This window comes from Cebidichthys violaceus, unplaced genomic scaffold, assembly GCF_023349555.1.
Source record: "Cebidichthys violaceus isolate CVI_PGR_0920_01 unplaced genomic scaffold, fCebVio1.0.p SCAF_2, whole genome shotgun sequence".
NCBI lineage: Eukaryota > Metazoa > Chordata > Actinopteri > Perciformes > Stichaeidae > Cebidichthys > Cebidichthys violaceus.
Genome location: NW_027176372.1, coordinates 2,227,108 through 2,255,019, shown reverse-complemented (window position 1 = coordinate 2,255,019; position 27,912 = coordinate 2,227,108). Strand labels below are relative to the sequence as shown.

At 44.5% G+C, this 27,912-nt stretch overlaps 1 protein-coding gene across 1 annotated transcript; it reads right to left on the bottom strand.

The window, feature by feature from the left end:
* pde6a (phosphodiesterase 6A, cGMP-specific, rod, alpha) lies at positions 1–27,552 on the bottom strand. The gene is made up of 25 exons (XM_068715330.1): positions 27,471–27,552; positions 26,506–26,567; positions 24,132–24,468; positions 23,048–23,189; positions 19,482–19,634; positions 18,539–18,628; positions 18,197–18,337; positions 16,894–16,968; positions 16,567–16,631; positions 16,267–16,333; positions 14,330–14,377; positions 11,538–11,687; positions 10,242–10,385; positions 9,556–9,621; positions 9,086–9,232; positions 8,681–8,788; positions 8,124–8,233; positions 7,193–7,280; positions 6,982–7,082; positions 6,368–6,475; positions 6,185–6,248; positions 3,364–3,438; positions 1,223–1,306; positions 737–905; positions 1–538 (listed from the first exon to the last, which is right to left on the bottom strand). The coding sequence occupies exons 3-25, from the start codon at positions 24,458–24,460 to the stop codon at positions 495–497; spliced, it is 2,568 nt and encodes an 855-aa protein (XP_068571431.1). The 5' UTR covers positions 24,461–24,468; positions 26,506–26,567; positions 27,471–27,552; the 3' UTR covers positions 1–494.
* Between the last annotated feature and the right edge of the window lie 360 nt (positions 27,553–27,912).

The window sequence follows — 27,912 nt, the reverse complement described above, 5'->3', positions numbered from 1 at the left end:
AGTGACGTCTAGGCAAATTCACATGTTCTCATTATTAACTACAGTAAATGTATTACGTTGAAATGATTCCAAAGAATTTGCCTGTATTGATCCGTAGCATTGACCAGCTTTAGCATCCTTCCGAGGGGGAAATGACGCGGCTATGTCCATCTACGCTGTCTTCACACACCACCAGACTCCATTGACAAAAATTGTCATTTTTACCTGCTCCTGTGCTGGAACTCCTGTCTGTTTCTCCAAACTGAGGTGAGTTAGATTTTTATTTTTGGTAGCGGACTCTCGGATGTTGGAGCTTCCCACAAACGTCTGAACACATCATTACGTCAAGTGCATAGGACGAGTAATGCAGTATCGAAGGATGGACAGGAAGAAGCAGAAGGAAACAGAACAAAGTTGAGGAGAGATGCTCTCTTTTAAAAAAAAAAAGAAGAGGAAGCCAACGCTGGACAACGGCAAAGTACTGTAGCAAGCAAACTGGTGCTGTTGTAGCATCTTTAACTGACAATGCAAGTCTTTGATTGTGACTGGGCTGCACTTCCTGCAGGAGGAAGGAAGGAAAGGAAGACAAAAGGAAGGAAGTTAATGTTTCTATCATTTAAAGTGACACCATGAAAAATGCATTACATAGTTTTACAATGTCTTCACCTGTTTGTTTGTATGTGTGTGTCTTTACTGGGATTGTCAAGCGGCGGTTCATACGTCTCTCTGTGTGTTCACATGTCTGAGGGGCTCCTACCTTGTTTGGCCCCCGCAGCTTTCTGAGCTTCCTCCTCCTTGGCTTTCTTCGCCTCCTCGATGACGGCCATTTTGGCCTCGTGCACCTCCTTCAGGGCGTTCCACTCCTTCCTGTTGTTCATCAGGCGGTCCAGCATGGGGGTGATCTCCACATGGAAACGACTGAACTCCTGGAGAGGACGACGCGTCAACGCAGATCAAATCACACACAGTCAATACAGCTTTGTTAGAGCCAAACATTTAGTAAATATTGTAAAAATAACACAAAGAAATGAGTTTCAGACGCACAAAGTCGATGATAGTTATCAAGTCGCTAGTAAATAAAGTTACACAGCTGAATAGTCAATATCAAGTTGCTCGACTTGAGATGAAACGTTACCAGTGTCACACCTTGTAAATGTACCTACAGTCTAAACAGATGCAGACGATGTCACGCTGAGTTAAAGGGAATCAGGAGTGAATGTTTCCGTGTGGTGTGACGTCTGACCTTGTACACAAAAGCACAAACGAAGTCGATAAAACCACACTGCAGCTTCGGCAGATCATCTGATTTGTTTCTGTCCATCATGGGCTGAAGGAGGGAGAGAGAGAGAGAGAGAGAGGGAGAGGGAGAGAGAGAGACGGAGAGAGAGACGGAGAGAGAGAGTGAGAGGGAGACGGAGAGAGAGAGTGAGAGAGAGTGAGAGGGAGAGAGAAAGAGAGGGAGAGAGAAAGAGAGAGAGGGAGACGGAGAGAGAAAGAGAGGTGCTGTTATTTTGTCCACCCGTTTGTCTTCCTGCAAATTGTAAATAAATTATCAGCAATAATTACGGACTATAGAATATCAATAGAGGTACTTATCAATAGAGGTATTTATCAATAGAGGTATTTATCAATAGAGGTACTTATCAATAGAGGTATTTATCAACAGAGGTACTTATCAACAGAGGTATTTATCAATAGAGGTACTTATCAATAAAGGTACTTATCAGTAGAGGTACTTATCAATAGAGGTATTTACCAATAGAGGTACTTATCAATAGAGGTATTTATCAATAGAGGTACTTATCAATAGAGGTACTTATCAATAGCGGTACTTATCACTAGAGGTACTTATCAATAGTCAGTGTATTACCTACTGTAGATAGCGGTCGACACAAAACCAGTTTGGAGGAACAGACAGGAGTACAAAGATGAGATATGCTGCTGTGAACAGGCAGCAGTAAAATATATCTTTGACTTAAACTTAAGTTTAAGTTTAAGTTTAAGTGTGCACTATATTTACAATATCTTCAGACGGCCCCTTCCAACATTCAAACTGTGCTGAAAGAGAACGTTATCTACACTGTTTTTGTCATTGGAGTCTTTGACAAGAGAATAGATAAGTTTCACTTTCAAAAATATTCAAAATATAGACCAAACTTACTAAAAACATTAAGATCAGGGGACTGAAATATGTTCTGCGGATGCCCCCGTTACTTTGCACCTGTGCAGGTAGTCGTGTCTGTTTCTCCTAACTGAAGGTAAAACACTGATTGGATCAAAACCCCATTCAACCCAAACTATCCCTTTAAGAACAGCACTGGTGCCTTCCCAGCCTCACTGAAGCTGACCTCTGACCTCTTTCTCTGTAAACATGCATCAGTGTTATCGAGCGCTCCATCCATCACTGACTTAGAAACCAGTTTGTACCAAAGAAATGTGAGAAGCATCCAATCGGGCCCTGAAAGCGTCACTTTCTGTCGTTTTTGGGAGAGTGTAACTCTGCAAGCTTCTGAAAGAGGGCTCCACATGTAGCGTCTCAGTGTGCAATTAAAGGTTGAATGAACACGTGGAGTCCCATTAGAGTCCCATTAGCAGCCACATCTAAAAGAGGCGTGCGTGTGGGCAGCACACCGGACTGCAGAACGCCGTCAGAGAGTTCACGCTGGCTGTAATTGCTGGCAAAAAACTGCCACCTACATGTCTCGAGGAAAATCGAGTGCCGCAGCCTCCGCTGAATCTTTTTGTTTTTTTCTCTTCTCGTCAGACCACGGCGAGTCACGGAATCGACCGCTGGGAGAGCACAAACTGATCAAAATGGAAAAGTTTTCCCTGCTGACACAGATGCTATTAATTCAGCAGTGTGGGACGGTGCTTCTCGCACTTCAAGTGTCTCAAGGACATACATGAGGGGATGAAACAGAGAGAGCGAGAGAGAGGGAGAGAGAGAGAGAGAGAGAGAGAGAGAGAGAGAGAGAGAGAGAGAGCCAGCGGAGGGTACGGTCGGCTGGGTTAGAGCCACACTGGCTCTCTCTGTATCAGTGCTCCACATGATGGCCCGTTCATCGCTCAACACCACAGCCACAGGGACAGAACGGCTTCTTTTCATTTTGTCTTCTAACTGCGTTCCCGTCTCGTGATCCCCCTGCTGTCTCTAATCGTGTCCTTCCCGCTCTCCATCCTGAAGTGAAGCCCTCGAGGACAGCCTCGTCCTGCCTCGACTCCCATGATTCCTCTCTGCACCCACCAAATCCTCTCTTTTGGAAGTCAGAGGTCAACTGTCAATGAAAGCAGTCGACGCTAAAAGGAGGTTTAGTGTTTTTGTGACGTCAACAGGACAAAGACATCTAAACCGGATTCTTAGCATCGAGCTCTCGGGGTCCTTACGATGGGATTCTGCTCCAGGACCGTCCTCTCCAGGTCTCCCTGCTCCCAGAACTCTGCAGCGACAGACAGCGCCACCTAGAGGGGGAATCAGAAAGGAGTTAGTCTCAGTGGTGCTGTTGACAATTAAAAACAATGCACCAACCATTTCGTGGATTTTGATCATCACCTCAACAAGTAGTCTGGTTATGAGTTCTCCGGATGGAGCCGTAAACCAAGCCGCTTTTTGAAAAGTTGATCATTTGGGGGATGAAGGTTTTCCATACGGGTGACATTATGTTTGTCTGTATTTGTACGACTAAAACATCACAAGTTCCCCAGAGCCAAAGATGTCTTTAAGTTGCTGCTCTGTTGGTGCAATGAACGGTCCAAAACCCACACAATGAAACATTATAACAAGCTAAACGTCTTCATACATGTTGTTATAATCGGCCCATAAAGCTTCCACAATGTCCCATAAATGAGAATCTGATTCAGACAGTTTCAGGCTTTGTGTCTTGATGAAATAAAAAGAAAGCTGCTTTTATTCTTCCCTCACAAACCTGAAATGGAGCGACGTTAGATCTGATGAATAACGTGTGAATTCTGTATTCAGGATGGGAAACCTCATTTTAGAAAGAGCTAGTCATCGAGTCAGGTTTGGGGAACAATTGTCACGAGGCTTGTGCAGCCAGACGTTCTGTGTGAGTGGGAAGCAGAACTGAGTGAATATCAGCCATAAAAAAATGTCAGCAGAATATCTTATCTCAGCAGAGATATGGAGCAGCTCGAGCTTTCGTCTCTCCGTCACATCCGAGGGAAGGACGCATATCGTCGATAACGATCCCAGTGAATCGATCCGTACTTCAGGAGGTATTTATCGAACAATCAAAGTCAAAATTCTGCTTAATTTAACATCTGGTACTGAGGTTTCTGCACATGAAAACAGTTTGGAAAGGGTTCATATGACAGCTGGAATGTGTTAGGGATTCACCTTTTAAAAAAAGGAAGAGTTAGTCATCAAACTACTTTTAGAAAACACTTCTCAGGAGGGCGGCCGACGTCCTGACAGTGTGTGTGGGAAGCAGAGATGACTCACCGGGTGCACCGAAGGTGAGCGCCAACCCGAAAAATGAAATACAAAGTGGAATACCCTAATTGGCAGCGGTCGTGCGATGCAGGAGGAGTAACGGAGCTGAAGACATAGAAAAGTTTGGGTTTGGTAACATGTTGTGTTTGATGACCACATCGAAGCGGAAGACAATTCAACCTCTCATTGTTTTAGAATGGGTAAATGTCCGCGCATTGTCCCTGTTCAAGTAAAGAAACACCTGAGAAGTAGTGAGTGTTTGAATTCAAGAAGCTAGATGTAAACGGTGGATTAGGATAAGACTGTTTGCTGACTTTATAGATACGCTAGCTTGTCAATCAAGTGAGGCAGAGGAGGCCAAGCGAGTGAATGGAAAACATACATTACAGGACATTTAGGATCGGACCACACGGAGGGTTGTGTTTTAAAGGAATTGAAGAAATCCCTCCTGGTTCTCAATAACATGAACAATAACATTCCGTGCTGTGACAGCACAAGAACAACTGATGTGGACAATGAGACTAGTGCTAACAGTTCTAACCTGTGACCCTGTGAAATGAAGCCATGTCTACTTGTGACCCCTTGAATGGAAGGTCTCAGGGTGGGATCACTTCAGCCAGCGATGTATTTGTTCCTTCTGAAATCATTTCAGTGCGCTTTCATGAGCTGTAGTCTGTTAGGCCGGTCCGAATCACAAGGAGAGTTGATACTTTTGGTTTATTTTCTATTTTGAGCACACAAATTAAAGCAGAACAAAAATCTCTTCTCCTCCAGTTTATCTGGAATGACTTTCTAAACGTCACTACATATGTGCGCTTTATTAACCATATTCACTGTGTTCTCCTCGGCCCAGATGTCAATCAAACATCAAACTTCTGCAGAGGTCCTAGTCAGTCCTCGTGCTGACCTGATGCTTGTCTGTGTCCATCTCAACACGACTTGGGTCAGCTTTGGTTTTACTGCAGTCGAACCACATTAGGGTTCGAAACCAGCTCTCGCAAGCGGTCTCAGACCGGTTGTTTTGGTCCGCACAAGAGTACAATTACTGCGTTGGGTTAAAACAGACTAATTGTTGGCTTGTGCCCTTATTTAAAGGATTTTTAGCGGCCCAATAAAATGATTTGAACACACAGATTGGAGGAAAATCTGATAAAGTAAACAAACTTTTATATGCAGAAATAAAATTGTTATCTTTACTTCTTCTGTCAACAGATGCTGCATCAAACACCTCACCGGTTCTCAACTAGCTGTGCTTTAAATGACCATCTCTGGTGTTTTTATGGGTTCTATGTTGATGAGATGAGTCTCCATCTCACGTGTGCGTATATATGAGAATGTGAAGCAGACGTCCAACAGCCGGATACGCGTCCTGTGTGTGCAGGGCGATGTGTTTATCACACACTTAACTGAAATGAAAGGCGGCGGCTGCCACAACGTGATGAGGGGGAATGAAAAGCAGCAAGTTGCTTTTGATGCATGAGGCCGTCAGGAATCACTACTGAGAGAAATGGCAGCGCTGACAAGAGTGTCATTCTCTGTCTACTTTATCATCGGTTCCCCTCTCACACAGCCTCTCTGAGAACGCCAGTGTGCGCCGCATTACTGAGAGCGGCTGGATGTTAGCGAGGCTGGAGTGCCATTTTTCAGCCATTATACTGTGAAGTATGAAAAGGACCTTGTGTGGAGATCACACAGGTAGGTGTGTGTGTGTGTGTGTGTGTGTGTGTGTGTGTGTGTGTGTGTGTGTGTGTGTACCTTGCTCTGGATCTCCCACGGTTTGGCGATGGCAGACAGGTCACAAGCGGTCATCATCATGGCCCTAAAAACACAACACGTGACTGACATCCGTTGGTCTGTACGTCTCTGTTGGCACGTGTGTGTGTGTGTGTGTGTGTGTGTGTGTGTGTGTGTGTGTGTGTGTGTGTGTGTGTGTCCTACATGACGATCTCTTTGCGCGTGGTCTCCAGCATCATGTACTTGGTCCAATCGTTCCAGTTCTCGTAGGTCTTGGACTGGTCCACGATCTTCTGGAACATCGTCCTTTTCCTGCACAGAAAGAAAACTGTACTCCAAAACATACATCTCATCTGTCTTTATACAGGTTCCTTCACATTAACCCAACTCTCTCTGTGCTTTTGCTCTGTATTGAGGAGGGACAATGGGGGTGCTTGGTTTACGGGGCAGGTTTCACGAGGATATTTCTGATAATAAAGGTATAAACATGTATCAATGTGTCTCACTCTCAGTACGTCTTCTCTACCGATCATTGTTTGGTATGGTAGGTATGCCTGAATAATACACTCCTTTGTAGTTAATTAAAGTCAATTAATGAATTGTTTCCTTTTCAATATCAATCTAAAAGTCAGTGGTTATCTTATTTAAATTATGAACGACACTGAACAATATGAAACGACTCTTAAAATGTGCTACTCACTAGTTGAAATTGTCACTATTCTGTCTTAACTTGCTGACTAAAGTGCATTTAAAGCAGAGGAATGCCGTACACACAGACAGTTTGACGGTTAGATGTGTTTCCATGCTGCTGGACTCACTTGAAGTAGAGCGCCAGGTCCGTGGCGATGATGGCGATGTCCATGAGGTGGATGACGGTGTCGTGCTGCCGGCGGTTCAGATTCTGATAAATGTTCAACGACTGAAACGCAACAGAAAGTCAGAAAAGTCAACAAGGATACCGGGTTGCTTAACAAAGTGTGTGTGTGTGTCCGTGTGTGTGTGTGTGTGTGTGTGTGTACTGCAGCATACTTCATCTCTTAGCAGAGTCTTTCCAAACTCCAGATGGTGTCTTTCCAAGATGGAGGAGCCGTGAAGCTTCGCCAGTGGATTACCAGACCTGGAAACACACACACACACACACACACACACACACACACACACACACACACACACACACACACACACACACAGAGTGGGGAGGTTACACTGTGATAAATCATGCACGTTAAACTCAGGGTGGGCCTGGCCTGCTGTGTCCGCGGCTAATGGCGGCTCTCATTAGCTCATCCATCAGCAGGTGGAGCGGAGCAGCTGGAGGTGTATCTAGTCAATATGAGCTCATTGATGTTCTCAGCGTGTGACGTGAGCGTCACATAAAGAGCTGAGGTCAGCTCCCCTGAACACGGGAGGAGCGGCTGCTGTCACCTCGAGTCGATGAAACGCTCTCGCGCCAACCGACGACAGGAAGGAATCAGGTCAAGGAAGAAAGCAATTATCAAAACCATATCTTAATGTATGATATTGTTTATGTCGCTGTCTAATTCAATTTGGGTTCATTTCAGTTTATAATCAATTATTGGATCAAAACGTGGATGAGCTTTCCCCCATGAGACACAACACGGCGTGTCTGCTGCAGTGAGCGGTACGTCTAATGATTCTCTTACAGAGAGCCATTGTGTAAGCCTCTCTGTTCAGGGTACTTGTGACTCGGCTGGTCTCTTTTTGCCTCAGTAGCTTCCATGTTCTCGTTTATCAAACCCTGAAGCCAATGATCGAGACGGCCTCAGCGCTCTCAAACAGAGTCCTGATACCTGATGAACCCAAAGAGCCTGGAACGCCTTAAAAGACGTTTTATTTGGTTATCAGACGGTGACGCTGAAGCTGGAAGCGGCCATCTTTCTGTTGATTAAACAAACCTTCCCTCCCTCTGTCCTCCCTCTGTCCTCCCTGTTTCTCTTACTTCATCTGGTAAAGGTTGTTGGTTCCTCTGTGGTCAATATCGTGGCAGAGGCCGGCGGTCACCATGGCCATACACTCCAGGTCTGTGAAGTACCGCTTCAGATCACCCGTCTGAGAGCACAAACAAACACTGACAGGTCAGACACAGGGAGCGAGGAGCTCCGGCTGTTCTAGAGACATGGGAGCATGATTCATGGAGCTCATGCACAAATATCATCACATACGTACGTGCACATGCAACGTCCAAGTAGGGGCTGTGTATATATATATATATATATATATATATATATATATATATATAAAAACAATAACGACACTCACTGGTTGTGTTATTAATGACCAGTTCAGGGAACACTGGCTCACTTTTCATTTACAGACACACTTCATCATTTCATTCCAGATGAAGGAATGGCAGAGGAGGAGAGAGAATGTTTATCACTTTGAATCAGGGAGGAGGAGGAGGAGGAGGAGGAGGAGGAGGAGGAGGTGAGGGATTGATGGCGGCTTACAGAGACGAGCGAGACGGAAGGAGAGAGTCAGTTTATGTGAGCGTCTCACCATGAGCAGGGTGAACATGGTCTGTCCCACGTTGAATCCGTGTCTCCAGTTGTGGTAGGTGATCCTCCTGTAGCCTTTACTGAGAGAGTATATGAACCTCACCAGCACCTGCAAGCACACAGCCTCCTGCTGTTAACTTGTGTGTTCAGGAGGAAATGACAACAACAGGACTTTTCAGACGAATCATTTTCATGTTCATCGACTTCCAGCTGAATCCTATCATGATTAATCAAGCGTTTATTATTATTATCTTGCAAATTTCTATTGTCTAGGGCTGCATGATTTTATATATTGCAACTGAGCAGAAATACTGGCTTCACAGACAATGAATAGACGATGTACAGCATGGATATTCATCACACGGCCCAACAGAGTACTTCATTAACCAGCTAACTACTTACTCACCTCTCTGGGAATGTGGAACTTGTCCACCACTTTCAGCTCGTAGTACATCTTGATGCCGCATTTCACCAGTTCCAGTTCGGTGTGATGAAAGTCGTAGAAGTGGAATTCGAAGATCTCAGCTTTCTTAGAGTCTGGCAGGACCTCAGACTGTGGACAGAGACGGACACACGTCACACTTAGCGATCATTGTGACGTGGATGTAGAGCACAGAGCGGTTTTATAGAAAGACAGAAAAACAGAATAACCAAAAAGGTCCAGGTTCAATCTATAGAGTCCAGAAAACTGGTTAGCTTGTCCTCAGCCCTTTTCCAACATGGAATCAAAATCAGCTTGCATTGTGGGAAATGTATTTCTTTTTGTGTATGGACAATGTATTCAGAGTTCAAGACATTTCTAAATTTCGTGGAATTTCCTGAAACACAAACTGGATGTTTCTTGTTGTTGTTGTTGTTGTTGTTGTTGTTGTTTACCAGGATCTCTTGGAGCTCCTCCTCCTCACACGCATCCGGCTCCTTCCCCCACCTCTCCCTGGTGTTCTGAGGGGAAACACACAACATCAGCGCTGCTCACCTTGGAGAGGAAACGGTTTGGCATCAATCAGCCGACTCCTGATCTAAGGTCAAATCAGGTATCTGCTCTTGTTCTGTCTCTCTCCGTCCGCTGACAAATCACCTCATAAGAAAGCTGACAGCTTATTTCACTTTATAAACGATGCGCTCCTCCCGTTTAGATCATCCGCATCAACCCACCGGGTTCAAACGGGCCGGCTTTCTTCTGGCTAGCACAAATATCAATGGAGGAAGAAAGTATTCGTTCCTCATGTATTCCTATTGTATTATTCATGTTTCACTCGTGATGTTATTTTGCCGAATTTGAAGTACAAACGACTGTTTGACTTTAATTCATAGAGATGTGCCTCTCTGTCATTATAACCATTATTACATATTCTAGAGAACTCAATGGGCCAAGTAAAGAAAAGAATTAACTATTTATACATGGCTTTACCAACAAACCAACCTTACAATTATACAAATACATTCATTCATTAATAACCCAAAAGTCTGCTTCCATATGAGCCTTTCCATGGTCTCAGTGATGTGTTTGTCTCTACGGTAGTAGAGAACCAGGTCCCTCTTTGACACCCTTGTCCACTAACCAGGACGTGCTGGATCTCATCCTTGCGACACTTGACGTGGTACATCACCATGTCCTGGAAGATGTCCTTCCTGTTCTCCAGCTTGTTCATCTTGTCGTAGGTGTCGGTGTTCAGCACCGACCAGCCCAGGAACTGAGTCAGAGACTGGACACAGGAGAGAGAGAGAGAGAGAGAGGGAGAGAGACAGAGAGAGAGAGAGAGAGAGACAGAGAGAGAGACAGAGAGAGAGAGAGAGAGAGAGAGAGAGAGAGAGAGAGAGAGCGAGGGAGAGAGAGAGAGAGAGAGAGAGAGAGAGAGAGACAGAGAGAGAGAGAGAGAGAGAGACACACAGAGAGAGAGAGAGAGAGAGAGAGAGAGAGAGGGAGAGAGAGAGAGAGAGAGACACACAGAGAGAGAGAGAGACACACAGAGAGAGAGAGAGAGAGAGAGAGAGAGAGAGAGAGAGAGAGAGAGAGAGTTAGCAGCCTATTACTGGAGGCAGGTATGTCAAATCCTTTTTTTTAATAAGAATAGGTGACACTCTCTCTCTTTCTGTTCAGCCACGGTGGCTATCACTGCTCAAGCTAACTGCCTTCTTCAGCCCAAAACCCAGTGAGACCTCCCTGTCAGAGGTGGAGGAGGTTCATCTCAAGTAAAAGTAGAAGCAACGTGAAAAAGTTCTGCAATTAAAACTTACTCAGAAAAACTTTAAGTTTCCAAAGTAAAAGTAGTGACTGACTCGTGAATAACATGTAAGCAGTATGTTAATGTTGTACCATCCAGTGACGTGTAAGTTGAACTACTACTACTAGTAATTCATTGTGTTTTATATGTTGGTCATGTGGTTTGTATGTAAAATCTTAATCTGCAAAGTACCTAGCAATATGTGACGAATACATGAAATCTAGCACAAAGTAACAGTACAAATGTGCATAAAGGCTCAAGTAGAGTACAAGTACTTAGACATAGTACAAGAGTAAATGTACTTTACACTGTTTGACACACATCGCCACACTGCATGTATTTCTCCAAACATCAGATCTAATAAATCACCTCGGCTGTGCGGTTATCAATGAGTGATGAATCACGTTCAAAAGTGGAAAAAGACACTTGTTCAGAAAAAGACAGATTTTAAGGAACGCTTGAGGATCAAACTGTCATGTTGTGTATTTTAACGGAACTCTCAGCAGCGAGGCAGATAGAGAAACTTCAGTAAAAAGCCTCCAGGCCCAATGATAAATAATGCAGACGCTCTGAATGGCCCGAGTGTATTTATAAACCAATGACTCAGTGCTGCCACACACACACAGCCTGTACCTCCATCAGAGTCTCGTCCATTTCATCAAAGGGTTTCCCATCCTTCCTGTTATAGAACGTGGCCACGCCCACTATCTCCTCTTTCTTGTTGACGATTGGCATAGACAGGACGTTCTTAATGGTCCAGCCGGAGTCATCCAGAGGCTCTTTCTGTGCACACACACACACACACACACACACACACACACACACACACAGTTCAACATGCAAAGACTATGAATATTTGTAATAAAGAAAGCAGGAACCCCACAGAAATGTAATATGACCTTTCTCCATCCAGAGGGAATATGAGAGAGAATCAATAATTCACCTGCTCACTGCCCCTAAGATATGAACACACCGCAGGAGCGGTTGATGAAGTCTCATTTTTAAAACGGGCTCACACTTCTGCACTTTAGCTTCATCACAAAGCGGAAGATTTTTACTTGGATTATCTGTCAAGAGTCACAAAAGTTCCATCCTTCACTGGAAAGCTGTGAACGTTGACTCTGCCGTTGTGTCCGATGGAGGCAGCGGTAGACCGGCAGTCTGTGTTCCACTGTTATCGTCGGCATAGATAACGGCTTCAGTTCCCCATCAGAACGGACCGTCTGACACCGCGGTGAATTAGTGAGAATAGTCTACATGTAGCACACACACCTACACCGTTATCAGCCTTCTTTTCTATGTTGCCACCGCAAACTTGTACAAGCGGCTGTAACAACAAATGTTCTCTCTTTTTATTGTGAAGGGATGAAAACTATGGCGTGGAAGGATAACTTCAGAGCTTGTGTGTTCCTTCGTCACGGATGTGAGAGTTATTTACAGCAGTTTGATGATGAGAAAGGTTTCAGCGACATAAAACCTCCCCGTAAAAATCAACCTAATTTATCTAGTCCCATTTCATAAAGCTGCACTTTAAGGTGCTTTACAAGGTAGTAAAAAGCGACGCGTTCAGCAACAGAGAAGAGGCAAAGTGGAGATGAACAGAAGCACTAAAAACAGCAGAGAGGCTGAGACGGGTTGCCTCTTTGGAGAGGGACTATTTTACCGGTGTTCAGAGATCATACAGGAATAAAAGACACCACAGCGTGTCCATTCAACACACCAACACTGGAAAGCAACATGTACTCATACGGGCAACTATTGAGCGTGCAGCTGATGCATAATGTTCAGCTCCATCGCAATGAGGAGGAGCTGATAAGAGATCCAACGCTGCGCGTTTTCCTGATTTCAACAGGGGCAGAAGGACCAGAATGCAAAGCGGCAACAACACAACCCATCCTCCTGTGCGTTTCAATCACAACGCGTCGTCACAAAATAAGTCAAGCCGGTCAGACTGTAAGAGAAGAGGCGGGTCTTCGTGTTAACATTCGTTGTTATCAGCGGTGCAGAACCAATGACAGACACAGAGTGTGATAAGGATAAATACTACGGGCGCTTTATAGCCTCAGAGATCTAATTTACAGCGAGGAGAGCAGAGCATGGGGGACACATTTAGTTTGGACTACGAGGCAGAATGGGACCCGAGAGCCCATTATGTAGCTAAATTACTTTTTTAATATAGTATTTCAACATATAACCTCTATTATATTTCATTCACATCACTCAAGAGTAAAGGCTCATATATATATATAATGCAATTACTGTAATCTGACTGTGATATGCTAATGTCATCTATTACTTTACATACAAATCTGATTACAGATAATGAGGGAAATTGCTCTCACAGCAACAACTAATGTACATAAAGTAATGAACTATTCTCTCTCTCTATATATATAAATATATAAATAAATGTAAGAGAACAAATCATATGAATCAAATTAATGTCACCCTGGTTGTGGATGATCACATTTGTGCAGAGCTTTGGAGAACGGAGTCTGCCGAGTGATTTAATGTGAATGTATAACAGCTGATAATTAAGACATTTTCATTGACATGCATATTCATTAAATTAGGAAGCAAAGTAGCAAGAGCTTAATCTTTTATTCAAGATCATTTTGGGGGCATTTTTGCCTTCATTGACGACGGCGTACTACAGCCATGGTAGGTAAAAAAAAAAGGGGTGATTAAAGATGTTAATTTATGAGAATAAAACGCGGATAATCTCTCAGATTACCAGGGGGAATTTATGAGGGAAAAAAAACTTAAATCAACAAGTAGTTTTCTACTAAATTGGCCAAATTCACAGCACCGTCTCTTCAAAGTCTGGATGCTTATGATGACGTGGTGATTATGATGACGTGGTGATTATGATGACGCGGTGATTCTGGGCTGAATTCACAAATACTTCACTGTTGCTAAATCCAATTGCAAATTACAATCTGACAATGCAGAACCAATACACGATGATCTTGATCCAACGTGGCAAAGTGAAGCGATGTGGTTCCTTGGCCCAAACTATTTCTTTTTTTCTGTAAATTTATGACTTTAATCTCAGAGAATGTACGACTTTAATCCCTCAGTATTACTCCCCTTCCCACGGCTCAGTGTTTTATTTTACTCTTACCTACAATGTGGGTAACACGCCGTATTAATTTGACAGAGTGGACACAGGTCCCCGGGGCTGGAGTTGCAGTTATATGGCCTGGGTGTGTAACTACAAGTGTCTCAAGGAGCTCCAATAAACTCTCATTAGACCACAGAGGAAGGAGACATATTGATTAGGAGCTTTAGAGTTCAGAGTAGAAACAAACATGTCAGCTGCTGTGCCTTCTGATCACGAATCAATTACAGACGTGACGAAATACTGAGGCTCAGAGTTTTACCAAGTCGCTTATTAGTCATGTGAAAAGTTGCTGCTTTCTTACCTGGAAGTTGAAAAAATCATCCTGACCTGCATTCATTATGTTACAGATCTGTGGGGGAAAAAAAAGGACAAAAGAAATGACATTTGTGATGAGAGCTGCTCCAATGTCTTCATGTGAGAAAAACACATTAAAGACAAAAAAGTACACCCTCACATGTTCACATGTGACGTTCAAGAGCAGACAGAGTCGTATCGCTCCGCTGTGAATCCATTAAAATCCCCTCGTGTCACATCCAAAAACCATTAGTGTCACTCTGACATGTACTTTATCCCTCCATTTACGGAAAGGTGAAGCTGAAGTTCACCTTTTACATGATGTAGAAGAGGGAAAAAAAAAAAGAAGGAGAAGATGAGGGAGGAAAGATGATGCCGACTTAAAAAAATGACAAGCGGAGGAGACGATGGAAGGACAGACGGGGTGAAGCAGAAGGAAGGATAGAAGGAGGGATAGAAGGAGGGATAGATGGACGAGCGAGCATCACTGTGATTAATTACAACGGCTGCAGAAATTACATATATACATCACAGCAGCGTGTGGCTGAACACTTTTCATTTCCACAACGGTGTGCACACTGACAACTGTGTAATGAGGCCTAATGGCGTTCTGCTCCTCTGACCACCCGCAGCTTCCAGAGGAGCTACTTTGAAATTAAGATATCTGAAATAAAGGACACTGGTTTCACACGGACTCCTGCACAAAGGAAAGGAAAGTTGTTCTCTGAAAGTCAAGAGTGAGAAATGTGGAGGAGGCGCTTTTTTTTTTTTGCTCCGAGCAAAAAGTTTTCGGTTGAATCACACGAAACACATTCGACCGCTGACATAAAGCTGGGTTTTGCAGACTTTGTCCTTCCTGTAAGTCGTCGTTGTGCTCTCAACGGGTGACGAGGTAAAGACGAGCTGAATGGATCGAACAAACACACTCATGATCCCTGACCCCACCGTAGAATGACCATTAATACACAATCACTAACTACACCAAAGTCAACACGAACATCTGTATCCACTGCTTTGATACTAATAACTTTTTTGTTAATCTTATTTATAATTATTATCACATACAACTAGTATTAGTACATTTGGAGCAGCACTCCTAAACATACTGCAAGACAACTGTAGACATTTTAGGGATCAACCGGATGTTGAAATGTGATTCATTGAAGTCCCTCACTGTGAATTCCTGCTTTTGGTTGTCGCAATCTCATCGCTAAAGGACTTATTGAACTCCGTGAAGGCTGTAATTGTGAACATGCTGGTTATAATCAGAACCGTTCAGCTCTGTGAATTCCTCACGCTGTCATTTAAGGTCCCAAACACACCTGGTGTTGTGGTTCCCCGTTCCACTTGTTTGACCCAACCTGCCGTAACTGAAGTGTTCCTTCTGTCTCCTACCTTCAGACGGGTGTTTGTTGTCGTTTCTTACTCCTGCTGAACTGAGCCGTCACTGTTCAATCGGCTCGCCGGCCATTCGTTCATTATTCAGGTGCTGTTTGATTCGTACATGGCTGAGCTTCGGGGGAGGCGGAGCAGTGGTTGAAAGGTCACATGTTCAAAACCCTCACTCGTCACGGAAGAGCTGAAACTGTGTCCTTCAATAACTCAACGGAACATGAAGGAACCTCAGAGAACATCTCTGATCTTAGAGAACAGTTTGACATGAAGAGAATAGAAGAAGAACGATGAAAGACGCTGCATAACTCTCACTTAGTTTGACACCCGACAAGTTTCCAAAGGTTAACTTTATTTTGCACGCTTCAAAGATTAATAAATGTATCGTTATCTGGTGGGAAACGTGCAAACAATGTTGCGTGAAACTCGTGATGTTCTTGTGACACAAACTGCGTTTGAGAGTTTACTTTCACTTCGAATGATTGCGTGAGATCTGCTCAAAGACGTGTAGAACTAAAGGAAGAGGAGCTCTACAGAAAGACACACACTGACCAGCCCGGTCTCTGCTACGTAGGTCGGTAAGCCGCTAACCAGGACCCAGTGATCCGCCGGAGGATTCCTGAGGATGAACACAACACGGTGATCAACAACATAATCGTGTGAATGACAAAATGTAGACATGTCATGTTTGGTGAGGGAGGAAGGATAAGACTGCATGTGTTCTCCTCCTCCTCTGCCTGTGTTGCTGCGTTGCTTCGTTTCTTATCACTTCACAGCCTCCTGTGCGTCGGTATCGGTGGACGTGTGCGTCCACGTGCACGACAGCAAACAAAACCCAGTGTTGTGACTCACGGTATGACTTTGATGTCCTCTTTTCCGTGGAGGATGTAGTCGATCAGCTTGTAGAAGACAATTTCCTTGAGGAGACAAACGACGTAAACGTCAGAGACGGCGTGTAACGAAGACGAGTAAAGCGAAAGTCAGTTCGGTCCTTTGAAAGGCTCCCGACGTCTGATTATCACCGGCCATGTTGCATGACAATATCAAATTGTATAAAAGGTGTAATTAAGGAAATAATATAGTTATTGGTCTTAAAGGCAGGCCCACTGCTACTCGAGGGGACACTTTGCCTGATGGTGGACCTGGAGTAAATGAGCAGGACCAGCAGCATGTCCTCACCCTGCCATCAGGAGTTTTGGGTCCATCATATGGTGGAACTTCTCCCATAAGGACTGGCCACAGGTCAAAGAACTCCTACACACACACACACACACACACACACACACACAGAGAGAGAGAGAGAGAAAACCAGAAGATTTAGAGAGGGGCAACGTCGCTGACACAGCTGCTTCTGTTGTTTCATTATTTAGATGCACTTACTGTTAATTGGAGGCTCATCCAACACCACCATTCTGCCTGAAAATGCTAATTCCAGCCACCTCTTAGGCTGGAATGATTTTGTCCCGTCTTCACAAAGTGCACAGTTTCCAACAACAGGGTGGCTCAAAGCTGAGCTACTAGCTTTCTTTATTTTTGAGCGCTTTGAAATCCAGTGTAGTAACCAGACGGCCATCTGTGTAGGCAGACGACATGTGTTTGTTCTCAGATAGCAGGTGTTAGGAATCAACTGGCAGCTGCTTGTAATTAGGTGACAGCCACGGCACAATAAGTAGTATTTATGACATGCTAGCGCGTGCGGATCGTGCACCGATCGGGAGATGAGTTTTAAGTGTGAGCTCCGTCTTTGACACGAGGGACTGAAGCACAAGAAGATCAAGCACAGAAAGCCCAGAGGAGTTTCTGAAAAGATCTCAATATCACAAACAGATCTCATCAAAACCTCATCTGGGATGAGAATGGTGCAAACACAGCAGGACGATAGTAAGAAGCACTGGATGCACGCAGTTTCAAATTTGGAAGCATTCATTATCGATATATACGGTTGGTTCTTTGTGACTCATGCTTGACGTGAAGTCGTAGGGTTTATGGGTGAACGAGCTGCAGTCAAGCTTCTTAAGACCAAAACCAAGGATTATTGCTCCCAAATCTAAAGTGTTTGGACTTCTTAAGCTTCATTTATTTGACCTTATTTGACAGCATGCAGCTGTGTGTATGTAGGTGCATGAAGCGTGTGCACGAGTAAACGTGTAACACCGTGGGGACACACACATGTTGGACCGTGAGCTTGTGGCGTGTGGGCAATGCAAACTGATTTTGTGTATTACCAGTTGTTTTTTTAAGTATTGTGTTATCTATATTTGTGTATTTATTTATCCTTTATACAAGAAGAAGACAGACATGAGCTTGTAATACTGTATCATCATATGTGCAGATTGTTGAACCAAAATTTGATTATGAAGAAAAACCTCTTCCCTAAAAGTGGATATGATTTCACATTAGAGGAAACCTGATAATCTCAGACTAAAACCTGAAATCCCCATCGTGTCCACTGGGACACTGGGTCTGGACCCATGTAACCCACCTTGGTCTTGGTCATGTCCAGCAGACCCACGGAGTAGCGGTCACAGTTGAGGAAAGCCCTGACGGTGTACAGGGCCTTGTGGAACTGCCTCTCTATGTCCGTCAGCTCTTCAAACACCTTGCTGGCCGACCACAGCAGCACCTGGACCACACAAAAAAAAAAAAAAAGCTTCAGGCGCGCCGCACACCCCGAGCTTTACCTCTTGGACTTCCTGCTTCCTGTAACTCGCCTCCACCATATTTTTGGTTAGTTTGCGCTTTCAGAGTCAGGCTGAATTGAGGCGTCTTGTCAAATACATCTAAAAAAAGAGGCTGGTTCAGATGCCAAAGGACGCAGTCTCACCTGTCCCTTCCTGGTCTCACAGTTGTGCAGGTAGCTCAGGTGGAAAACTCTCAAGATCAGGTTGGCGAAGTTGAGATACTTGTTCAGAATCTGGAAAGAAAGCAGCACACACGTCCCTTAACACTGAGAACTGGAGCGTGTGAGTGAGTTTATTTGTTTGTCTGTTGTTGTTGGTTTTTTTAATAACCTTTCTTGTATTTCAAAGGCCAAACCATAAGCATCACACTATTCTGTTTTCTGTCATATGTTAGCCTCTTCTACCTGCGTGCCACCAGTCAGAGCAGGGGGACACGCTTCAAATGGCAGACGTCTCAAAAATTGCCGATATTTATATTTGTCAAACTGCCGTGTTTGACGTGCGATATTAAACCAGAAGGTAGCGTCGTCTCGTCTCTCTTGACAGAGACAACGCGTCATGCATCACATCTGCGTGGTATTCATGCCACAGAGACTTGTTTTTATTGTTTCCGGCAGGACGGAGTTTTTTAGAGCGACTCTTTAATCAGTGTTACAGCCCTCTGCAACCTCTGCATTGCTGTTTTAGTGGGATATAAAACAGGGACTTTGTTTTTTAGGGGGATTAAAATGAGTGTAAAGTCCGGCCTCGGTGTCTTCAATACATGCAGACAGCATCCCACTTGTCCATTTATAACCCGAAAAGGCTTATACTTCCTTAAAGTAGCAATAGATATTCGTTTGCCTTATTTTATCATTATGAAGTGAATGTCGATTACAAAATGTAATCTGGGATGGATGAACCGGTCGGCTGCAAAAGCACCGCAGTAGAGACGGAGCTGACCCTGAACAACAGAAGCTGCGCCTACGTCAGGTGGTGTCATGCAGCCTTTGTAACGGATTGTCGTAAACTTTGTCTAAGTGACTGAATCACTAGAGTAAAGTGTGCTGAGGGTGACCTGAGGGTGACCTTCCAGTTCGACGTTACCTCTTCGTCCTTCGCAGTGAAGCGCGGCCCGTCCAGCTTGTTGATGGCCATCATGACGGCCACCATGTCTTTGCCGTTCATGATGGGGACGGCGAGGACGCTCTTGGTCTTGTACTCGGTCAGCTCGTCCACAAAGTCGCTGTAATGAGCGCTCTGTGCAGAGAGAGAGAGAGAGAGAGAGAGAGAGAGAGAGAGAGAGAGAGAGAGAGAGAGAGAGAGAGAGAGAATTTGATTGTATCTAATTGCCTGCTCTTTGCCCCCCCCCCCTCCCCTGCATCCTTCTAGACTTCCAGCTTTGATGGACACACCACTTCCAATCCGTAAGCGCTGCGAGCAAAAAGGCTCTCCATTATGCACAAACTCAAGGCCCCCTCCGCTGCACTCCAGCTACTGCTCCTCCCGAACAGCAGGGGTCATCAATTGTGTTCCTCCGGCGGTGAAACGGAGGGAGAGCGGCTCATTAACCGCCGAGGAGGAATTCAAAACCTACAGGAAGAGAGGACCTCAGGGGAAACAAACTCGTCACTAGTCTGGTGGACAAAGGGTAGAGTGTTGAAACGGTTTCAAACACAGAGACACATCGTTGGCATTGCTGTACTTCTGTTTATTGACAGCCGACATGTACGGCCATATTGATCTCTCCCTCTGCTGCAGGAACACACCCTGAATCTGCATTCAAAGAGAGTGTGCCATGATGTCATGCTCCTCTGTGTGATACAACGAGGTCCAGTAAAAAGTGCAGCAGCTGTACAGACTTGCCCAGTTTGTATTTTCAGTCTGAGCATCATTAATTCGATTCGAGCCGTCCTCATCCTGCGCTACCAGCTCAATGAGTGACCCATCCTGTTTCCATATCTGTTAATGTCTGAAGTCGTCCGTCTCTCTCTCTACGAAAGGGGTCGACCTGAGGAGTGGTTGAGGGGGGGGGGGGAATCAGCAGCGCTGGATCTGCATCACACGACAGCTTATTTCACTGCAGCCTCACACGGCTTACACATAAACCTGCTCCAGCAGTTTGACAGCTTGTTATTGGGTGACCCGTTGGCCCCTTAAAGCTCAGAGAAGTCCTCATCCTGCTCGTTATCCTCAGCTGAAGCTTTGCCGTGACCTTTCCACAGCGGATCTACACTCAAGAAGTTTCATCTAAAGTTGTATTTTGATATAAAAAATTTAAAAAACACAAATTATACATTTGTTTACGCCGTGCTTCTACAGTAGCCCAGAATGGACAAATGATGCGCAAGTCTGCAACCTCACCACTAGATGCCACCAAATCCCACACTCTAGACCTCCACATACATCTGATAAATAGGCAGCGAGACCTTTGATCCCTTCCATGAAAAGTCAAATTTGTACACGAATAATAAATGCAAAAAAGATACATGCGTCCAAATAAATACATACATATGTAATAAATGTGGAAATAATTCATTATAAATTCTGCAAATAAACAATAAATAAACTTCCTCCCTGGCCAGTTTAGCTTCTCCAGTTATGACAAATAAGGTGGATCTCTTTATGCCAACAATGACAGTATTTTCTGATTTCTCCTGCAAAAACCTTTGGACTCTAATATTTCAACAAAATGAGACAAGAATGTTGAACCTGGCTTTATCCAATGTTCAGATTTCTGTTCTGGAGATGTATGAATATGTAATAAGATAACACCTCATTTGCATATCCAAACATACTGCTCCATGGGAATTAAATGAAATATAGGGGTCAACTGCTCAGGCAAGAGTTACCATGTCATAAGCATATCATAAGCATATCGAAACATACTTTTCCAGAAAACTTATAATACAAAAAGTTCTTGTCTTGATGCAAGTAATAAACTGGGGGAAACTTTTTTATCCTATTCACCTGTAGTGTCTCATCTTAAAACACGCAATAAGACCTAATACTGGGTTTCATGTGTATCCCCCCCACAAAAAAAAAATGTTATAATGTAATTCCCAAAATTCCCAAACTTAACTTCCCTTGGATTTGATCCGACCGTTTGCAACCTTCCTCCTCTCCACCACAGAGAAACAGCAGAGTGCAGCAGAATGGATTAAAGGTGTGTCACAGTGCTGAGTCGGTGAAAAAGGCTCAGAGCCTGCGTGACCTCTGAGAGTAATCTGGGATCGCTCTAATTCAGGACAGATTAACCCCCCCCCCCCCCCCCCCCCCCCCCCCCCCACACACACACACACACACACACACACACACACACACACACACACTCACCCCTCGAGATACCACACCTCAAACAACGGCCAGAGTTATTAGTTTGTGAAATTGTGTGATTATTAAATTCACTTTGAAGGAGGCAGGGACAGAAGAAGGGGGGGGAATGAGGCCAGCTGTTACTCACAACATAATCCCAGTGACACATAATCCCCCACTCTCTACCTACAACAATCCTGAGTGGTGGACTGGGATGGAAATAGAGCGCAGAGAGACAGTGATTCCCAGCCTCTGCATGTCTCTGAAAGGCCATCCGCAGGGCATTAGCATCATAAAGCCCACCAATTATATGGAAACATTAGCTGTTCCTTTTCGCCGCGACTGGGGAGACTCGGAGGCTTTGATATCGTTCCAGTTGCCACATTTCCCATCATGTCTTTTCATGCGTTTGTGTGAGGCCGCGGCGTGACGGACAGAGGAGGAGGGGGGGGGGGGTTTGAACAGCGATGGTGATGTTTGTTTCCGGCAGCAGAACCGATAAAGAAACCCAAAACGGGAAACAATCAACCCCGGGTCCGTCTTGTCCGTACATCGGCAAGCTGAGCTTTTCTAATCTCCCACGAAACGAGGAGATGGAACCGATACAGAGGACGGCCTGTGATCCTCCGCTATGCGGAGAGGGCTGCTGACTTATTAAAGTGTAAATGTCACAATAGCTGTTGGTGCAGGACTGTTCTCAGGAAGGAGGGGGGGGGGGGAGTCAGTGGACCTGCAGCTACACCTGACGCACACGTGGGAATAAGCTCGCCAGCCATTTTTTAAATGTCAAAAGGTATTTGGCTGTAATGAGATTGAGCTGGCTTTGGTCGCAGGGGATTAGCGGAGGAGGACACCGTGGTGTCAAGTCGCCATCTGGTGGTCAAACTGAGACGCAGCAACAGTGGAGCTCTTTACGCAGAAGAGTACTTTACATTTTCTATTGTTTTCTTTTTACTTCATGGTGAAAAATGGCTTCATTCTCAGTGGGTCTACCAGATAAAAAGTGTGTACACCCATTGAATGAACCTGGGAGTGAAGGAGGAGTTTGTATTAAAATAAATAGAGAGACTTGTCTGTTTCTTAGTCTTTTAAGATGATTTGTTTTAACGTTTTCACCTTTATTGGACGGAGAACAGTGTAGCAATGCAGTTATTTGGCAACTGCTTCAAGCACTCGGCTACTCGTTATAGCAGACAAACGCATAAGTAAAGTAAAGTTAGGGGGAAATGAACAGGTAGGAATACATGTTCACTGATTAAATACCTATTAAATGTAGGTTGGGGAAGGTTATGCATATGAATACTTGAACTAGTAACGTGACTCTGATGCCCATGTCAACATCAACAGTGTGTATGTACCTCAGACACATCGGCGATGTTGACCATCTTCTTGGTGGAGGCCACGTGGCCCACGACGCCCATATCCAGCGGGTACACGATCTCACTGTCGGGCGGCACCAGGCAGTCATCAAACAGGGAGTCCTTGTTGACGTTGAATAGCCTGGAGGGAAAGACAAACACTTGGATTACATCGTGATGTGCTTTTACCTCAAACAGGTGATCTCAAAGAGCTGACAAAAGTCAGTCGACAGAGAAAAGAAATGCTAATGACACTCATCAAGGTACGGATACGGCGTACTTTTCCACTGGAGCTGCATTAACATAAAGAGCGACCCGAAATAAAGTTCCCTTTATAATGAAGCTGTGAGAGTGTCTGGAAGCGTGTGAATGTGAAGCAGAGTTCTGGTGAGAATTCAATGAGGCTCCCTGAAGATGTGTGACAGAGGTGCTGATGCAGACAGGAAGCAGTTTGACGTTAGAACAGTACGAGTTCTGCAGGTTAAACGGATCGATGCATTTAAGTTAAACTTTAACAACAACAGTCCTCTGCTTGTATTTATCCGTTTGATTTTTGTCCAAAACGTTTAGTTTCCCGAGATTATCGGTGTGCAGTTCATCCAGTCATACAATGAAATATCATTTTATATATCTCTGTTCCAGTGGTCACGGTCACGGTTCAGAAGTCTGTCATCATATTTTATGACATTTATGTAATCAGAAAAAAGAAAGAAAGAAGAAAATCCTCAAGTCGAAATAAGGGATTTATCGGAATAAATGAGTTTTAAATTATGAAATCATCTTTCTCTGATTAATATATCTCATAAGTGCTGCTTCCCTTTGTGTGATGCTAAACATCTGAATATTGAAATAAATAAAAACATGTTGTGAATTTTGGAAATGATTACATCTATCGGTTTTCAATAAATGTACAAATAGTATAATACTTTTTATAATAATAGTGTAGCCTGATGTTTATCTGCAACTGTGCAGAAATACCAGATAGACACAGAATAAATACACATCAAAATGAATAAAGAATGGCTGCGCTGCGTTGGAATATTGAGCTACTTTTTTCCGATATTTTAAAGAAATCCCCGGTCACCTGGTGGCCAGCTCGGCCACTCCATTCCTCTGGCGGTACATGAAGAGGCTCATGCGGTCGGCCCTCATCATGAAGCTGAGGTGTCTCATGAGGTTGAAGACGGACTTCTCCATCTGCAGGTTGTCCTGGATGTCCCGCATCAGGTCGAAGAGGACCTCGCTCTCCTCCACCGCCGTCAGGTCGTGGAACTCGCCGACGTCCATCGCCACCTTCCGGTTGTTGTCCAGCAGGTCCGAGACCACCTTAGGCCGGAAGTTGGTGTCGTAGTACTGCTTGGCGAACTGCGGGTTGGCATCCAGGTACTGCTCTGCTGCCGCTGCGTCCACCATGGCTGCTGCTGACGGGGGACGATTAGAGACAGAAACGAAAAACACCTTTCATCCATCAATAACTCAGGAACTGTTTCTAGACGAGGAATTTAACCAAAAACTGATCAAAAACCTTCCTCTTCCACGAATCAAACAACTACACCAAGTCCAACAATCACTTTCCTTTAAGCTTCATCTTGGTCTCAAACAAGATATCTGATTTTTACAACCTCTAAAGATTGCGCCGTCTTCCCCAGCCGGTCGCTCCCGTTGTCTTCTGCTTTCTGTACGGAGGGTTTTATGGCTTGTTCGCTGAAATCTGCTGCAGCTGGAAGCCTGGTGGATAAGAGCTCTGAGACTGCAGTTAAAACCCAAACACTGAGCTGAAAGAGGAGGATGCTCTGTGGGTTGGTCACTACCAGACACATTAGAATGTGTCCTTCACAATTGGTGGCACCCTTAGTTTAAAACAGGCTGTGAAAAACAATGTCTTTGCCATTCATCCTCTTGGTTTTTGACTCACTGTATTGGCACTTCTGAAGTCATATTTGAGTTCACTCGTTGGATTAGGAACTCTAAAGTGGACATCAAGGACTTCCTGTTTCATCGGGGTATAAATATGAGGTGACACAGGCCTTAAAGAATGGCGTCCCGCGTCTTTTCCTGAACGCTTCTCCTTCACGAGGTCAAAGGAAGGTGTGAAGGAGGATTCACTGGAAAAAGAAAACCACGGTGTGAAGAGACGGATGTTATTGATGCGGGTCTGTCGCGGTGCGGCCACAAGGAATTGTGGGACGGCATTATCTTCTTTACTTTAGTAAGGGATGGTCCAGTGTATCCAGTGTACCCTTTGCTCAAGGAGACAGCGAAGGATTGAAGTGAGTTTTCCCTTTTCTGATGAGAGGGTCCAAGGACAGAGGACGTCGTATGATGTACAGCTTGTAAAAACCTCTGCAGCCTGTTTCCTTCCTTAGAGAATTCAACCAGCTGTCATCATGGCTGCCACTTATAAACCGTCCTTAGTAAAAAGAAGACTATTGGGCCGCAGCCTCAGACCAGAGAGCGCGGTGGTAATGTGCGCTGAAAAGTGTTTGAGCTGCACAAATCAGGCAATAGATATGAGGAGATCTCTTAACACTTTCGGGACAATAATTCAAAGGTTTTGCGCTACAGGAGCTGTGGAGAAGAGGATGTGCGTATGTACCGACTCCACGCACCGTGAGGAGGACGGTTCACCTGGCGAGTGAATCTCAGAGGACCACAGCTTGAGAACTGGAGATGCTAGTTGACACTTCCGGGTCAGAAAAGTCTCCAAAAACCTCCATCAGACACCACTTCCATCACCACAGGCTGTGTCAATCAAACAAACTATCACGCCTGCCGTTTGCCAAACGTCACCGGGACTTTCACTGCCATTGGTTATTTGGTCGGATGAGAGCAAACCGGAGCTTTTTGGCAACAAAACATCGACGGTGGGACAAGAAAGGCACCGCCTGCCCACTGTGAGGTGTGGTGGTGGATCTTTGGGGATCCTGTGAGGGGCGGTGTTTACTCTAAAGGCCCTGAACATCTTATTTGGTGAAGTCCATGACAACATGTCTCCTATCCTAACACCAGCAGGCATGAAATGAAAACCAGACAGCGTCTGCCAAGAAGCTTACAAAGTCCAACGCAACGATCCGACATCAACCACACGACAAAAATCAGCGATTCACCGACCGCAGAATAAAAGGACAACTTCAATTCCTCTGTCTTCAGCTCTTAACATCAGGACCGTGGTGCAGTTTGATCATTGGCTGTTAAGAAGTCTGTGCTCATTCTCGTATTATATGAACCACGTTGGCTGTGATGACAGCAGCGTGGGTGTCACCCCCTTAAATGATCCCAACATCAATGTTAAAGTTCATTTAAACGCGTCGTACTGAGAGTGTTCTCACGACAGGAAGAGCACATTTAATATTTCCATTCCTGATCCAAGGCACCTCAAATACTAATAAAGTTTTCACAATAACGGCATGACATCTGTGTCCCTGTATCTTATTGTAACAAGAGGTGAGCAGTCCTACCCGTTACAGTCCTTGTATTGTCTCCAGCAGAGTGTGTGATCCCTCTGTCCTGCTCTCCAAACCTGCAGGTGTCCGAGAACAGAAAGGAGATTACCTGGATGGTTTTAAATGGTCATGTGTGGACATAAGCCTGCATCCACTTACAACAGCGGGATTACGATACCCTGTCACGTTTAACCAACCATCCTGGGCTCCATTTGTATTTTCTGTCTCAGGACGAGACACCTTTTAGCACGTATGGGTTCTAGTGCAGGGTCACGAGGACGAGTCCTCACTGCTTATTAGATTTTATATATATATATATATATATATATATATATATATATATATTATATACGGACATAGGCCTAACAACCACTGGTTTGAAGCATTTGTTTTTCTGCAGATGTAGTTTTAGTTCTTCACTTCCAACAAACAGACGTACACAGATTCTGTCGGAGCAGATCCAAACACAGTGAGAGTTTGAAAACTGGGGGAGAAGAAATGTTTACAATAAAAAAAGAGGGTTTGAATGTAAATTACATATTTTTATTTTAGTAATTCCGGACAATGGAATCTCTGGAATAAAAAGGCTTCCATGTGAGACAGCTCACATATAACACACATAACGCTGGAGCTTACACTACATTTCATCATTTCACTGTTAAACACCACGATACCAGGAAAAGTTGATTATAGAATTTAATACGTAGTGCTGTGAAAGTTCAGACGAGCGTTGGGATCGTTTTCAACCTTTGCTGTTCTACAAGTTGCCTAACAGTTTATCTGAAGAACTCATAACTTCATCTGTTCAATGTCCTATTCTCTAAGAATTGCTAACCGTATCGGTATTAGAGGTTCAAGGGCAACTGTGAGATAAGGCCTGAAGAAAAGTACTTTTCTTGTCAGTTCATTACTGTGCAATAGCTTGTTATTAGTTAGTAGGACCTCAGCCCAACTATCCTCCTCGTTTGCCCCTGAGTTACCTTTGACACGGTCCACATCGTTCTGTATTGTTGGTTATGTCACAGTGTTACACTCATGTGTTTCTCCTCCAGCTCATCATACACTGTATCATGTCTCCGCCCTGCTGTGGCGATGAACTGCAAACGCACATCAGGCGCCCTGACACCGGCTCTGAGGAATCTGAGACTAGATAATAACACACAGCAAGCACAGAAGTCATGTCGCTGGAGATACCAAAATAAACCCTTTCAGGATCCTACAGCTGGTTTAACTTGTAAGGTGTCAAACTTGTGAGGGCACCTTCAGAGAGCTGCAGAGCAGAGAGAGCGCTCACTCGGACTGGAAACTCCAGAACCAACAGTAACGTGAGGAACTGGCTCATTAGACCTGAGAGGACGGCTTCCTGTTGATGCCTCGCTGGGTTTCTGAACGGTGTTCATAAGAAGTCCGCGTTTTAGGTTT